This window comes from Aplidium turbinatum, chromosome 5, assembly GCF_918807975.1.
Source record: "Aplidium turbinatum chromosome 5, kaAplTurb1.1, whole genome shotgun sequence".
In the NCBI taxonomy this organism is placed as follows: domain Eukaryota; kingdom Metazoa; phylum Chordata; class Ascidiacea; order Aplousobranchia; family Polyclinidae; genus Aplidium; species Aplidium turbinatum.
In genome coordinates, this window is record NC_137476.1 from 22,625,962 (window position 1) to 22,638,962 (window position 13,001).

Here is a 13,001-nt window from a genome sequence, read left to right on the forward strand (position 1 = left end):
CTTTTAGGCGCAGACAGTTAGGCGCCGGTCAAATAGGTGCGCACACTGTGGCTTCTAGGCCTACATCGAATCCGATTCGATCCGCCATAGGAATTGAAGCAAACGCAAAAAAGTCAATGTTTTCTCTGCGACAACAGATTATGGCCTACCCATTAAAACATAGTTTTTTGCAGTTGTACACTGTGTGTATTTATTTTTCTTTGTCGGAATGCAGAAGATACGATATTGTAGAAATACATTACAGTGACATAACCAACAAAAGGAAAACTGGGCAAAACCGTAATGGTTTAACCGTTTAGGCCTAAGACATGCATGCAAAGATTCAATTCCAAGTTGCCTATCTATACGTCATAGGCGCCGACTTTTCAAAAAACCTTGGGGGGCGAGAAAGGTGATGATGTCATAACCATAACGCAATTTTACTCAATTAAAATATTCTTTGATTAAGCTTAGTGTCTTGTTTATACTGACACCTAGGTCGCAAACCGAATTTATTACAATCGCTGCTTGTACGCATGCAGTACGTAGTACCTAGTCGTAAAAATTTTGATATTGTGAGCTCACAATTGGAACAGTTGGAAAACAAGCCTATTCATTTCCTTTTCGTGCGAGTGAAAAACAACGATCAAGACAGTGAAGTTATCGAAATAAAACGCAAAAAATCATGATCTCAAGCAGAGTGGAAACCCGCTATCAGTTTTATTAACCTCGTTTTGCTAATTACTTACCTTCAAAGCGCTAACAACGGCGAAAGTCTTTATAGTCTTTTATTGAATACAGTAGGCTATATACTCAGGCCCGGATTTAGGGGGGAGCAGAGGGTGCAGGTGCCCCGGGCCCCCCAACTTTTGAAGGGCCCCCCTACGTGGAAAAAATGTGATTTTGTGTTATTTTTTTCCTTTCAGCCTTTAAAGTTGCAGCAAAATCCTGTGCAGTGCTGGATTAATGCTACTGTAGACGTAGAGGTGGCTTTTTGCGCCGTAGGAGCGAAAAAATTTTTTGCACGGGGGCCCCCCGATCTAAAAGTGCCCCGGGCCCCTCATCATCTAAATCCGGCCCTGTATATACTCGAGGATAGGTCGAGATGTACGCAAGTGATTTTCACCTCAAAAAGACAAGTTCAACTAACACAGGACAAGCTGTTGTCTCCAGCTCGGCAGTTTTCAAAATGAACGCACTTAAAATCATTGTCGACGTAGATTACGGAGTGTGAAATCGTGTCGGCCTAAGTAAAAGTTTTGAATACGTTTATTTGCAGTGATTCAAACTTAATTTTCAAATTTAATGATTTCTTGTCAATTCTAAACTTTATGCATTTGTTGAGCAATATGCAAAGCTCACGAGACAAAACAGCATAAAGAGCTGTTTCAAGAGATCATATTTTTAATTTCTGCGAGTAGGTTGTAATCGTTCTTATTACGTAACATTCTATGATCGTTAAAGTCGATGTCAGACCTTAGCGGCGGCATAAAACAATGATGTCAGGTTAGCTAGGTGATTATAAGAGCGGTAAGAGACGTCGTTAATGCAGGCAATATCTGCGACCAAGACCATTAAACACCTTTTCTTTTATCGGTTTTCGATTTAACTCTCACACATTGCAAAGAAAACAATGCGTTCTGTTCAATCATAATTGTCTCACAGCGGGAAGACCTCGTTGAAAATAGCGCGTTTAATTTAGCCGGTTTACTTAATATTGCAGTGAATAGTTACGTGACTATTCCAGCAGCGCAAGTTACTCTACGATCTACTTTGAAATTTCCATACCGTATGAGAAAGCCATGCGATCAGCTGCTGTTTTGCGGGCAAGAGCAACCTGGGTTGTTTTTTTGCTTTCGGCATTCTTTAAGTCCGTTTAAGTTATCCAAATCTCTTTCGCAAAGTGTTTTATCTTTGAAACACCACTTGTAATAACCATTTTTGTTGCCCCTCAACCATAAATTTACGGGGGGCGCCGGCCCCCCCGGAAGTCGGCGTGTATGCTATACGTGTTCCGCATGAATCATTACCACGGTCGACATATCAGTGACGAATCTGGCAATCGTTTCTTTAAAACGTAGTACAGCAACTTGAAAGCTACCTTATACAGTTTAAGCTTCTAAAAACAATACTAGTTTCGACCAAGCATATGATTGCCTGCGTATCAGTATTAAATTACTTTCTTGGGCACCTGAATTACTTGGAAATGATTGTTAGTTTGTCTTGTAAAAGTTTCTTGTTGACCAGTATTAATTGCCTACCGTAACCTTTTGCATAGGTATTGAAAGGTAAACACAAAAACCGCCTACCCAAATAATCCCTACTAATTCTCGGAATCTCCGAAAAAGGCTGTCTCCGAATCGGATTCTTCGAATTGGATTCGCGGAAGCTGCCATTTCGTGATAAAATCCCACTATGGCTTCAATGCAACTATTGAACATTTAATTCTTCGAAAGCATAAGAACTTGCTGTTGAAGTTCATGTCATTGCTGAGTTTTACGTTCAGGAAATTGAATCAAGTTTAATTAATAAACTAAATACAATTGTGACGTTTTGACATGTACCCCGATAAAATGCACGTTATTACAATTCCTGTTTGCCAAATGCAAGTCTCAACGTACAAATAAAAATTTCAAACAAACTATGAACAGGTTTTCCACTTAACAATGCGTCAGATTTAAACAAATGCTGGAGGTACTCAAATGAGAGTTAATCAATATCTTGTACAAAATTTTATTATTTCAATATTTTTCAACTTTTAATATTGCTTTCTCACTGTGCTTATCACTGAACTATTCCCACACATCTACGCGGTTTATCTCATTGAAGCATTATATAAAAACGATGTATCAATGAAATTTTGCATGAAACTGACTGCTCAAACTTAATCATTCTACTTTTGTTTTTCATTCATCAATTTGTTCTGACCGATTTTTGAAACTGTCATTCAATCTCCTTTTTTTTAAGGTTACGCAGTTAAGCGATAATAACCTTGCAAAAATATTAATTGAGCTAACCGTGTGTCATTATTTGCGTTTATGTTGAAGGAACCTCAATCTCAAGCAACAGTCGTCAGGGCCAATACTTCTTTGATGAAGGTTCGTTTGTACTAGACATGTGTCAGTGTGATTTTGGCGTTTCAATGTCCAAAATGTTGAGTGAACCCAGAAATGACTGATTTTTGTTATTTGCATGCTGAATAATGCAACATTGCATGCTGTGTGAATCATTGAACCGTGCATGGGACTATGCTGCATGATAACACCATGACTTGGGCATTCATTCCACTAACTTCGCTACAAGGCAGCCATTGTATGCCACCTTAAGAGTCTTCCCTACGATTAAAGTTAAGATGCTCTTTTCGCTCGCTTCACTGAAACTGCTACACTCGTCCAGCCGTCATAACGCCAGCACAATACACTGGCCGAGACCATGTGGGCGACGACCCAAGTGGGCGATGGTCGAAGTGGGCCACGGTAGCGAAAGTTTAGCCGTTCGGAACGGTGGTGACCTATATAATTTATCTAGTTGCTTTGCGCCGTCACGGTTTATCGTGAAGCTTAAGGGAACCCCCTCAGAAAAGAGACAAACCAATGACCAAAAAGTGGTTGACGTCAGTTATGAACGCTCCCTAACTGTTATCAAAACTTATCAGTCGCAATACCGATGCTGATGGTGCATTCTGTTGAAACATTTATCGGTATAGGCGACAGGCAGCAGAATCATCTTGCAGCCACTGCGAAGATTTGATTCCGTGTGACTTCAAGTCTTAGAATGTAATGACTGTCAGGCACAATGTGTTCTGTAAACTGCTGATGCGCACTGGTTGCCTGATGATTCTGCTGCCTGTCGCTTATATTGATAAAGCTCGTGAAGTCTTGCACGGTGTTTTACACGAATCTTCAAAACACGCAACGAACAGTGATACGCTCGTGGACAATCACAACTCGCAAAGTAGTCTCTGCCAACAGATCTTTTAACAATGTCTGTTGTAGTCGTCACTTTTTCACAACAGTTTATAATCTATTGTCGAGCTCTTCGAAAAATAATCTGACTTTTTAAAGTGATGCTTGGAACGCAGCATGATTAGCATGTATGTAATTACTTCGACCATCTCATACTTAAAAAAGTGTCATTTTCGAATAAACATCTCCATGTAAAGTCGCACCTAATTGCATGTTTGTACAGTAGTATGACTGTGTGTGTATGCATGATCGCATTTTAAAGTAATTTAATTTTTCAAGTCCATTATATTTTCTGTATTTACTGTGGCAAATAAAGAAAAGTTCTCACTTTTACAGCGTTTCAACGTCTGCTGACGTACTTTGGTTCGCTGGGTATATATCGACTTACAATACCGATTACTCCACATGATAGTTTGTCGGTAGTTTTATAAATTTTCTGTTTATAATATATGCTTGAGATAAATTCTATCACGTAATATTAAATTCTTAACGATGGAATAGATAGATGTAGGCTACTATCATATTTTATTGTAAACATATGAATTGCTATTGGTTGTCTTTTTGAACGTGATTGGCTTATTTTGTCACGTGATTATTTTAACGATACAGACTTCCGAGGAGAGTGGATCAATTGGAGATGATGAAGAGACGAAAGGTAGGAATCCGTTTGCAGTTAATCATAACATCTGTCATTTTCCATCGTTATTTTGTAGACTAACACTGGTCAAAGCAATTTTTGGTGCAACAAAGGTAAGAGGGGTTTTCGAGGGTAGGGAATTCGAAAATGAAGTCCGTTTTCCCGTATTAAATCTGTTTTTTTTTTCACCGCAGCCATTACTGTTGTATTTTTTAATGTTATTTGTAGAATAATCATCTACAGAAACTTAAGCTTATGACATAAGAAGTGATTTATGTTGGAGCAATAGATCAACAATGTCTAGGACAAAAATAGTGATGTTACTGATGTGAAAACAGAGATATTCAAGCCTCTAAGCTCCTGGCGGCCATGGCCGCCGAGAAGTCGTTAAATAGCCTCCGAAACTACTGCACCGGTAGGCCATGTTTGGTCACTGGCTTCCGTAAGCTAACATTTCTCCACTCTGTTGGTATTTGCATTTTTTTTTTTCGTGTTTGTACATGAAACTTTTTTCTCTTCACTCGCTTCAGCAACCTTTTTCACAAACAAATCAAAGTCTTACACGCCCACGAGAATATTGCCGATAAAAGTTTCGCAGTGAGTCTGAGTATCGATCTATAAAAACTCAAAGACTAGTTCTACATTACTTGGGAAGTTGGAGAACTAAATTTATAACGTTGCCTCAATTTTCAGCCAAGAAATTAGAGATTCTGCAAGCCACCGAGCAGCTGATCCAGGCGATCAACAGCAACGATCACGACGGTTACGTGAAGCTCTGCACTGCAGACCACACTTGCTTTGATCCAATGTCGATGGGAAATCTTCTTCGTGGCTCCGAGTACACCAAATTTCTTTTTGCTTGTAAGTATCTGCAACAGGGTTCTTATATGCATTTACTGCTATAAGTCTTATCCAGTTCATGCTGGTTTGTGGTGGTTTTGGCTGAAGAAGACCCATAACGCGGCCCTTGGTTCTGCTCTTAAATCGACATTGCTTGCAATTTCTTAATGTTGTCGCATGAAGAAAATACTTTGGTTATTGATTGAGAATGAAAATCGAAAAGCAAAACTTTTAAGCGCAACATTTGTTAATACTGGTTTATCACGTTTTCTTTCTCATTTCAGCTCCTAAGAATGTCCAGCAAAAAAAATGCACCATGCTGTCCCCACACACTGTGTTATTGGGCTCAGATTCAGGATACATTGCGTACGTGTGCTTGACGCAATTTGTAGACAGGTATGTAACAGTTTGTCTCATGCCATAATATCAGTTGGCGATCACGTACGTCCGTTGTTGTTTTCTCTGCTAACTTGTTCGGGCCGAATAGAAAGTACCAACCGCAACAAGCGAAATACCAGGACGCCATTGCACAGAGGGCGATGGCAACGGCAACTCATCGCTAAGTTTTAATCGTGTAACGTCAAGTGTTGCCATAGAGTGGAACTGACACGGTGCCCTAGTAAGGTACATCGCAGAGCCAATCAAATGATGCAACGTGTTGCGTTTATCCTTTCGGAGCGAAGGAGCGTGGCAATGTATGTGGGCTTGTTCATAAAATCCTAAAAAAGAGACGTGATTTTCTGCCCCCGAACGCGATAAACATATTGGTTTAGTTGAGCGCCTCACCGCACCAGTTGTACAAGATAAAACATTTCCTCGTTGAACCGGTCGAAGACGGTTTTATCCTTACCGGTTGATGGCATTTGATCGCGTGACATTTAATCTTCTAAACAATTTTCAAAAACTTTCATCATCCATGTGCATCTCGAACGTTATCTGACGACACAACTTGGTGGCCGGTAGTTTTTTGTACGTCGTCATTCTTCTTCGTCGTCGGGTGAGCCTCTGAGGCCGAGGGTCTGTCTTTTTACCACCCCGGATTCACGAGGTTCCCTGACTACACTGGAAGGATACTAGAGAGCAGTCAATCTTTGGCTTCGTCATCCAAGAGGCGCAGACCCACTCTGTCAGGTGGCTTGAAGACGTCAATCATCATTAAACATTGTCATTCATCATAAGTTTCTCAACTCGTGCCACTTTACTGTTCAGTGAAAACTTTTTAGAACTAATATCATGTTAGTTTGTAGCTCTTTGTGAAGGTCGTTTGCCATTGCCATATTCTCATTCTTCAAATCAATATTTATCAAACTTACAACTTGAATGTTTCCTTTTGCTTGTAGCACCGGAAAGGCCCACTCAAGCCAAACTGAAGAAACCAGAGTGTGGAAGCTCAATGGTGGCTCCTGGAGGAGCAGCCATCTTCACAGATCAGAGAGCACGATGACTTCATCTCGAAAGTAAACTCGTCTGAAGATACTTACCAAGGTCTGCACCCAACCTAACCCACAGAGAGGACTGCTTGATTATTGTTTTCAATCACTTTAAACAACCACGAACCCCAGCCTCGTCCAATGTAGTTGCTCCCATAGTGGATGCATGTGTGCGTGTAGTTGTGATGAACACTTTGCGAGAAACGTGTTATTTGTTTATTGTATGTCTGTATAATGTATATTGTATAGCTTATCTGTCAGGACTTTCATCAGGTCTTGTTATTTTCGCTTTCAATCTTTCATTAATTCGAGTTTTCTATGTTGTCCGTGTGGATATTTTGTTAGTAAAATGCGGTATGTCGTTTCGTTTTAATGTTTTACATAGTTTTGCGTAAATTTGAAAATATTTTAGCGCAGTTTTTTTACGGCGATCTGTTTTTCATAAGGTTTGTATCTTTTCGAATGAGTAGCTTCTGTTTTTTTTTTACTGATTTTTGTCGGTGGGAATTGATTTTGCCTCAAAAGCTGCTAACAGCGCCATTGCAATGGAGATGAATTATTCATATATTTGTCTTTTGAGCATCAAGTCTCGCATAACCTGCAATAATGCTGGACGAAAACGCTTTCTCTTTTCAGTCCGACTATTTTCATTAATCAACCGCCCCCAGAGGTTGAAATAAGTACAGTGTCATATTTGTCAATTAGTCCACAATTTCGCTTCTACGAAAACGTCTTATTGTCCATCTGATCGGTTCTTGTCGCTCACATGCAGCTGCCACGGCGTCAAGAGGTTATTTTGAAATGATCATGGACGAGATAAACTTTAAAAAGAACCAAAAAATAGTTTATTAGAAATACAAGCAGCAAGAAGTATTTTGTCGAATATTCTGTCCACGTCTTTCGAATTTTTAAAGTTTTTTTTTCAGGCAACTGAAAGGTCAATAAACATCTTATCTGTTATGGTATTTTGAAGATGGCTGACGTACATGATGTCATAATCCGCCGAACAATTTGAAATCAAACTCATAATCACAGATTGAGTGCTCGCTGGTGCAGCATAACGATGTGTGTCGTTGTCAGCTGCTGCTACTCACGGATTCTCAACACTTATATGTTGTGTGCTAATTACAGCATCCTAAACTTGTGCACTGACGAGTAAGCTCTTTTCAGTGAAATTCCAAACCCTTTTGAGATTATTACTAAAGTTAGAAAATTTTCCAATGTCTCTGGGTGTTTTATTGTTTATAAATTAACGTTGCGGTTTCATGTGGAGAAGGTCTCTCGCCGCAGATGCAGAGTATACGTACTCATATTATTATATTATGAAGAATTTTTTTGTTATATCCGAGTTCTGCAGTCATATTTGCTTTTATTTCTCCTATAGTTTTAAAATTTAATGTACTTCCGCAGAAAGTTTACATTTACACAGCAAAAAGCAAACTGAACTAGCTTCTTTCAGCAATTATGTTTCTCTGTGACGAAGTATTGACCATTTTATTGAAGCATGACCAGTTGACCACACAAAATATTTTCACCCTTCATTGTTGTGCATTCATTGAACTTACCCTTTTGTTGAATGAGGCGATGTTAGCCTAATTTCAATTGTAAGGGTTGATGCAATATGATCATAAAGGTTTAGAAATGGGTAGTTTTCATGTTTGTTTTTTAAAAATAATTTTATTAATTTATAGCAATATTACGTATCAGTGATGCAGTACACTGAACATCTCACTCTTTACTGCGCTATCTAAAAAGTTGTATTCACATCGTCCAAAACTGTGACAACGTTAAAACGTACTAGACAGTGGATGTTATCGGTACGTGGAACACTACTTTTACAATGAATCCACGCCCTTGTCTAAGTTATCGTAATGCATGAATTATTGACATAATAAACAACTTTTAATTGTGTCGTTTAGTTTCATGTCTCAACTTGTTAATTTCAAGCCTCATTCCCATCTACTTCGTCTTAGTATGTCTTGAGGTTGAACGATCAGTACGTTTTTCTAGTAAGATCAAAATTCAACTTGAATGACTCACCTTTCGGCAAGTTAACTTACCGTAATAAAGTTTTACCTTACTACCAAAATTCCATCAATTGGAAATTACAACCTGGGTCTAATGAATCAAGCGCAGTTGGTGAAATTGGCAATGATTCTCAGCGGGTAAAATTAGCGGATTAGGCTACCGCGGGCAACGTTTCTTTTTCCTCGAAACTACCTGATAAAAATTTCAAACTATCCAGCCGGAAATCAGTCTTTTTTGCATTGATTTAACGTCTGCAGAAGTTCAATAGTATGCGTCTGCCGTAGTTGTTTGGGTAAGGTCAAGAAGTGAAGAAGGTCTGCCTAGGCTACATCCCGCAAAACCAAAAGTGAGGAAATACGTATCAACTAAGTTTAGAAGACTCATTAGAAGTACCGTATCAACCCTTTTTCAACAAGCGTAGTCTAGTGTAAATTTCTCGGTTTTAAGTTACCCGAGATGTGATCCAATTCGGTTGTTTAGAGCCAGTACATTGTACCTTGACAGTCACACGATGCTCTTGGTTGTCATCAGAACGTCATTGCGCTTGTTAAATGACAAGGCAAAAGTTCATCATTCGCGGTAACCTTTATCCTTGGACTGAGTTGAACACTGATAAGACAACAAGCATTGACTGACAGGCTTCACTATGTGCCGAATCAAATTGAACTCCACAAGTCTTACTCACTAATCTTAAACTGCACTGCCATCTTGTGCACAAGAAACCTGAGAAACTTTTATAACTTTGTATTTACAATATTTAGTTTTTCAGAGAATTTGAAAAATCCGCCTTTTCGTCACGGCACGTATTGAACGGATTTTAACAAACATCTAAATAGAAATTGGAGTGCACCAGGAAAGCTTACGAAGCACATACATCATTTACTGCTCGCACATAGGCTCCTAATCTTTCATTACCGGTAAACAGAAAAATTTCATACACACTTTAAAAAAACATAATTTTGACACCATGCTGGCTTTAAGCTTAGTTGCCTTCATATGAACACAATGGGGGAAAAATCGATAATAACCGTTTCGAGAAATATTTTGGTATCGATAAAACGTCAAAATAACGCTGATATTACACGGTAAAGCATAAAATAAGCAACATGAATCAAGAAAATGGCGATTAAAGAATGATTACAGCGATGCACATTGCAGGCTTTTTCATTTTTATTGTGGAATCAGAAGTTTCGGCCGCAAAGAAAACACAATAAAATGAAGACGTCTGCAAGTTCAAAAATATATTTTTTTGACTTTTATTTCATATAGCAAATGTCGTTTAAGCGTAGAGGAACGCAATTTTTACAAGATAAATGCAGGAGAATCATAGCACTGCGGCATCGGCTAAGATCCGAGAAATTAAAATATTTTAAGAAGCAACGGCTTCAGGTGCAAGATATTCGAGATAAACGTGTAAAAATTGTGATTTTTCAAAGTTTCAAAGAATGCAGCACTTCAGAAGTGTGCGACCAAAATTAGTCATTTCTGGATCGGTGGACATTAAACCGATACTGAAATACTTACTTTGTTCTCTGTACCAGAAATTGAACATGAACTGTAGGAAGATCATCAACGAACAGAGCAGCGATTATTTTTCCGTTCAGAGCTCGCCAATTTCTCGAAGGACATTTTCAAGTTCAGATTTTGCTTTTTCCTTTTCTTCATTAATCGAATCTATCTCCGCTGCAATTTCATTAATTGATGTTAATATTGGCGCAAGGCTGCTTGAAGAAGCCAAGAACAATAGCTAGTCAATAAGATGAAGCACTATAAGTCCTACTATAGCATGAGGTGTATCACCATATGTTGCCTAAATTATCGCTAGAATAAATGTATAGAAATATATGATAAGTTGTTTATTTCTACCATAGAAGTTATCAGGGATGGATAACGCAGGGGTAGATCTCACGTTATAGTAACACCCCATTTTGCACTAAATAACTAGCATCCGCAAAAAACTCCTTAATGTAAAGGTTTAGTGAATAAAAACTGTCAAATTAGTTTGCCGGCCGAAAAAACAGGAATCTGTGTCTCCTTCCGTGACCGGTTGTCAAAGATAGTAAGTTGAGCTGCATTGTTGCATAAAAAAAAATTCACAAGTAGTATTACAACAATTAGCCTACAGCTCAAAATATACAAAGCATTCCGTAACATAGTGACGCACATCCATCATGCAAGAGTTGTAACTGGTGGAGGATATTATACAGAGTGTGAAATGCATACTGGCCGATATTAACCTTTAAGTGCACTGCTCTTTGCGACACAACAAAATACGACCGACTTGGAAACATGATGCTACGTGCAGTTTCAACAGGTAAAATTATTTTGATTTTTGAGTGTGAGAAGAACAAAGACATTTTCTTTCAACTTTTTTGCAAAAGAGGTTTAGAAAAAGATTAGATCTGTTGTGCTTAAGAAAAATAGGCGATCTAAGATTTGACTGAAACTTATTCAGAAAGAGCTGCAAAGGACCGCAAGGAGAAAGAGACGTTCTTCCATGTATTGTATATGGTTGATGGACACAATATGCTACATTGAGCAAACCATTTTTCACACTATAAGTAACCATTGACCAAGGCTAGCGATAACCACAGTCGAACACCCATGCTCAATGACACGTTCATGTTAACACAAATTCGTAAACTGAACATTCTCAAAATTCAACGAATTCTTGAGTTTTGTGAAATGTTGAAAGTTTTTACTCGTAACAACGACAGACATCGATTGTTGCAGATCAGGTATCATCAAACTGCACAACCAACACAGCTAGATATTTTTCCCCATTTTCATTAAGCAAGCACATTTGCACAATGCCGACCAAGACAACCGTGCTGTGATCAGATGCAAAGAGACGTTTACTCGTCGTTAGTCCGCTCACGAAATTGCCTCAACTTCAATTTCAAATCGAAGATTTTGTCTGCTTGCAATGAGAAAAGAATAAAACATAAAGTAGAGCTTTGTGAAAGCTGTCGCAGAGCAGACACATGCGTTCATCCCATATATAGCTCGCTATGGTCCTTTGATGTGATTGCATAAAAAGGAAAGAATGAAAAAGAAGCTTATCCGAGCTTATCAAACAAGACGCAGTGAGAAAGTGGTTTGTCATAAAAAATCGTAACTTCGGATACATGTGCTGTTATTAAAAAGGCACATTTTACACACAAGTCATATTATATCTTTTTACATTGAATAAACGTCTGTTGTAAACCATAGATAAAGATCGTTTTTACTTCAATGGGATGTTTCAAGTGATTGACCAAAAACAACACAAAGTAAGAGTAAAATTTTTAAACATTTTAGAAATTATGCGGACGGAATTACCTTCTTGCTTCTCAATAAGCACTCTTTGTTTCTCGCATGCTTTTTCAGCTTCTTCTTGTGCCAATTCGCGCTACAACAATGATAAAGATAATAACATTTACAAAGTGTTTGCAATTGCAGTCTTAGATTCGATCCCCGGTTAGTTGAAACAATTTTTTTCTCTCATACAAATCTCATTGCACAATTTACGGATGAGCAGAATCCCGTTCAATATCGCTTTACATTAAGCGCAAATAGTTCTAAAACATGCCTGGGTAAGCCTTTGACAATATTGTTAATCTGGTAGAACAAAAGTGCCTTGGCCAACTTAAAACCAGGTTTATTTCACGTCGAGCAAAAAAATGAAAATTTTGCCGATTGGATAATAGGTTCAAGTTCAAAGCTGCAAGAAACTGACTATTTGAGTTTAAACAAAATATTTTTTTAGAAAAAACGTCAAATTAAAAGTTTGCATACTCACAGAACATCGCATTCTTTACGATTATATACGTAATAGCCATGGGGGTTAGTGCGATGAAAAGTTTCCGCACTTGCTTTTAAAGCACAACTCTTAAACATGCTTTATTGCTTACCTCGCGCAACTGGCAGGTTAGTTCACTGATCTTGCCTTCGGCATACGACTCCTTGTCGCCAAACTGAAATAAATATGTGAAGGTTTAGTTCAATTTTAGGGGGAGGGGGTGGAAGCAATTAGTCCAAGTAACAAGAACTTAGCAGAATCCACACACAATATTAAGATTTTGGTTAACAGTATCAACTGAAAAAGGACATGAGGATTCATTTTGAAGCAAATCCAAGTGA

At 38.4% G+C, this 13,001-nt stretch overlaps 2 protein-coding genes across 5 annotated transcripts in view; one reads left to right on the forward strand and one right to left on the reverse strand.

Annotated features, from left to right (window-relative positions):
- Positions 1–8,845, forward strand: part of LOC145771384 (calcium/calmodulin-dependent protein kinase type II delta chain-like) — a 36,666-nt gene extending 27,821 nt beyond the window's left edge. For 2 of the 3 annotated variants that reach the window (XM_082583142.1, XM_082583140.1), the window contains 5 exons: positions 3,027–3,077; positions 4,554–4,599; positions 5,275–5,442; positions 5,706–5,817; positions 6,762–8,845. In XM_082583142.1, coding sequence (XP_082439268.1) covers positions 3,027–3,077; positions 4,554–4,599; positions 5,275–5,442; positions 5,706–5,817; positions 6,762–6,882 — 498 coding nt within the window. In that variant the 3' untranslated portion in view covers positions 6,883–8,845. The remainder of the gene's footprint in view (positions 1–3,026; positions 3,078–4,553; positions 4,600–5,274; positions 5,443–5,705; positions 5,818–6,761) is intronic. The other variant, XM_082583143.1, reaches the window with a different exon arrangement.
- Positions 8,846–9,607: 762 nt separating this feature from the next.
- LOC145770404 (uncharacterized) overlaps positions 9,608–13,001 on the reverse strand; it is a 33,012-nt gene continuing 29,618 nt past the window's right edge. For both annotated transcript variants that reach the window (XM_082582040.1, XM_082582041.1), the window contains 3 exons: positions 12,773–12,835; positions 12,201–12,270; positions 9,608–10,562 (listed from right to left, as the gene is read on the reverse strand). In XM_082582040.1, the coding sequence (XP_082438166.1) occupies positions 10,480–10,562; positions 12,201–12,270; positions 12,773–12,835 (216 nt within the window). In that variant the 3' untranslated portion in view covers positions 9,608–10,479. The remainder of the gene's footprint in view (positions 10,563–12,200; positions 12,271–12,772; positions 12,836–13,001) is intronic.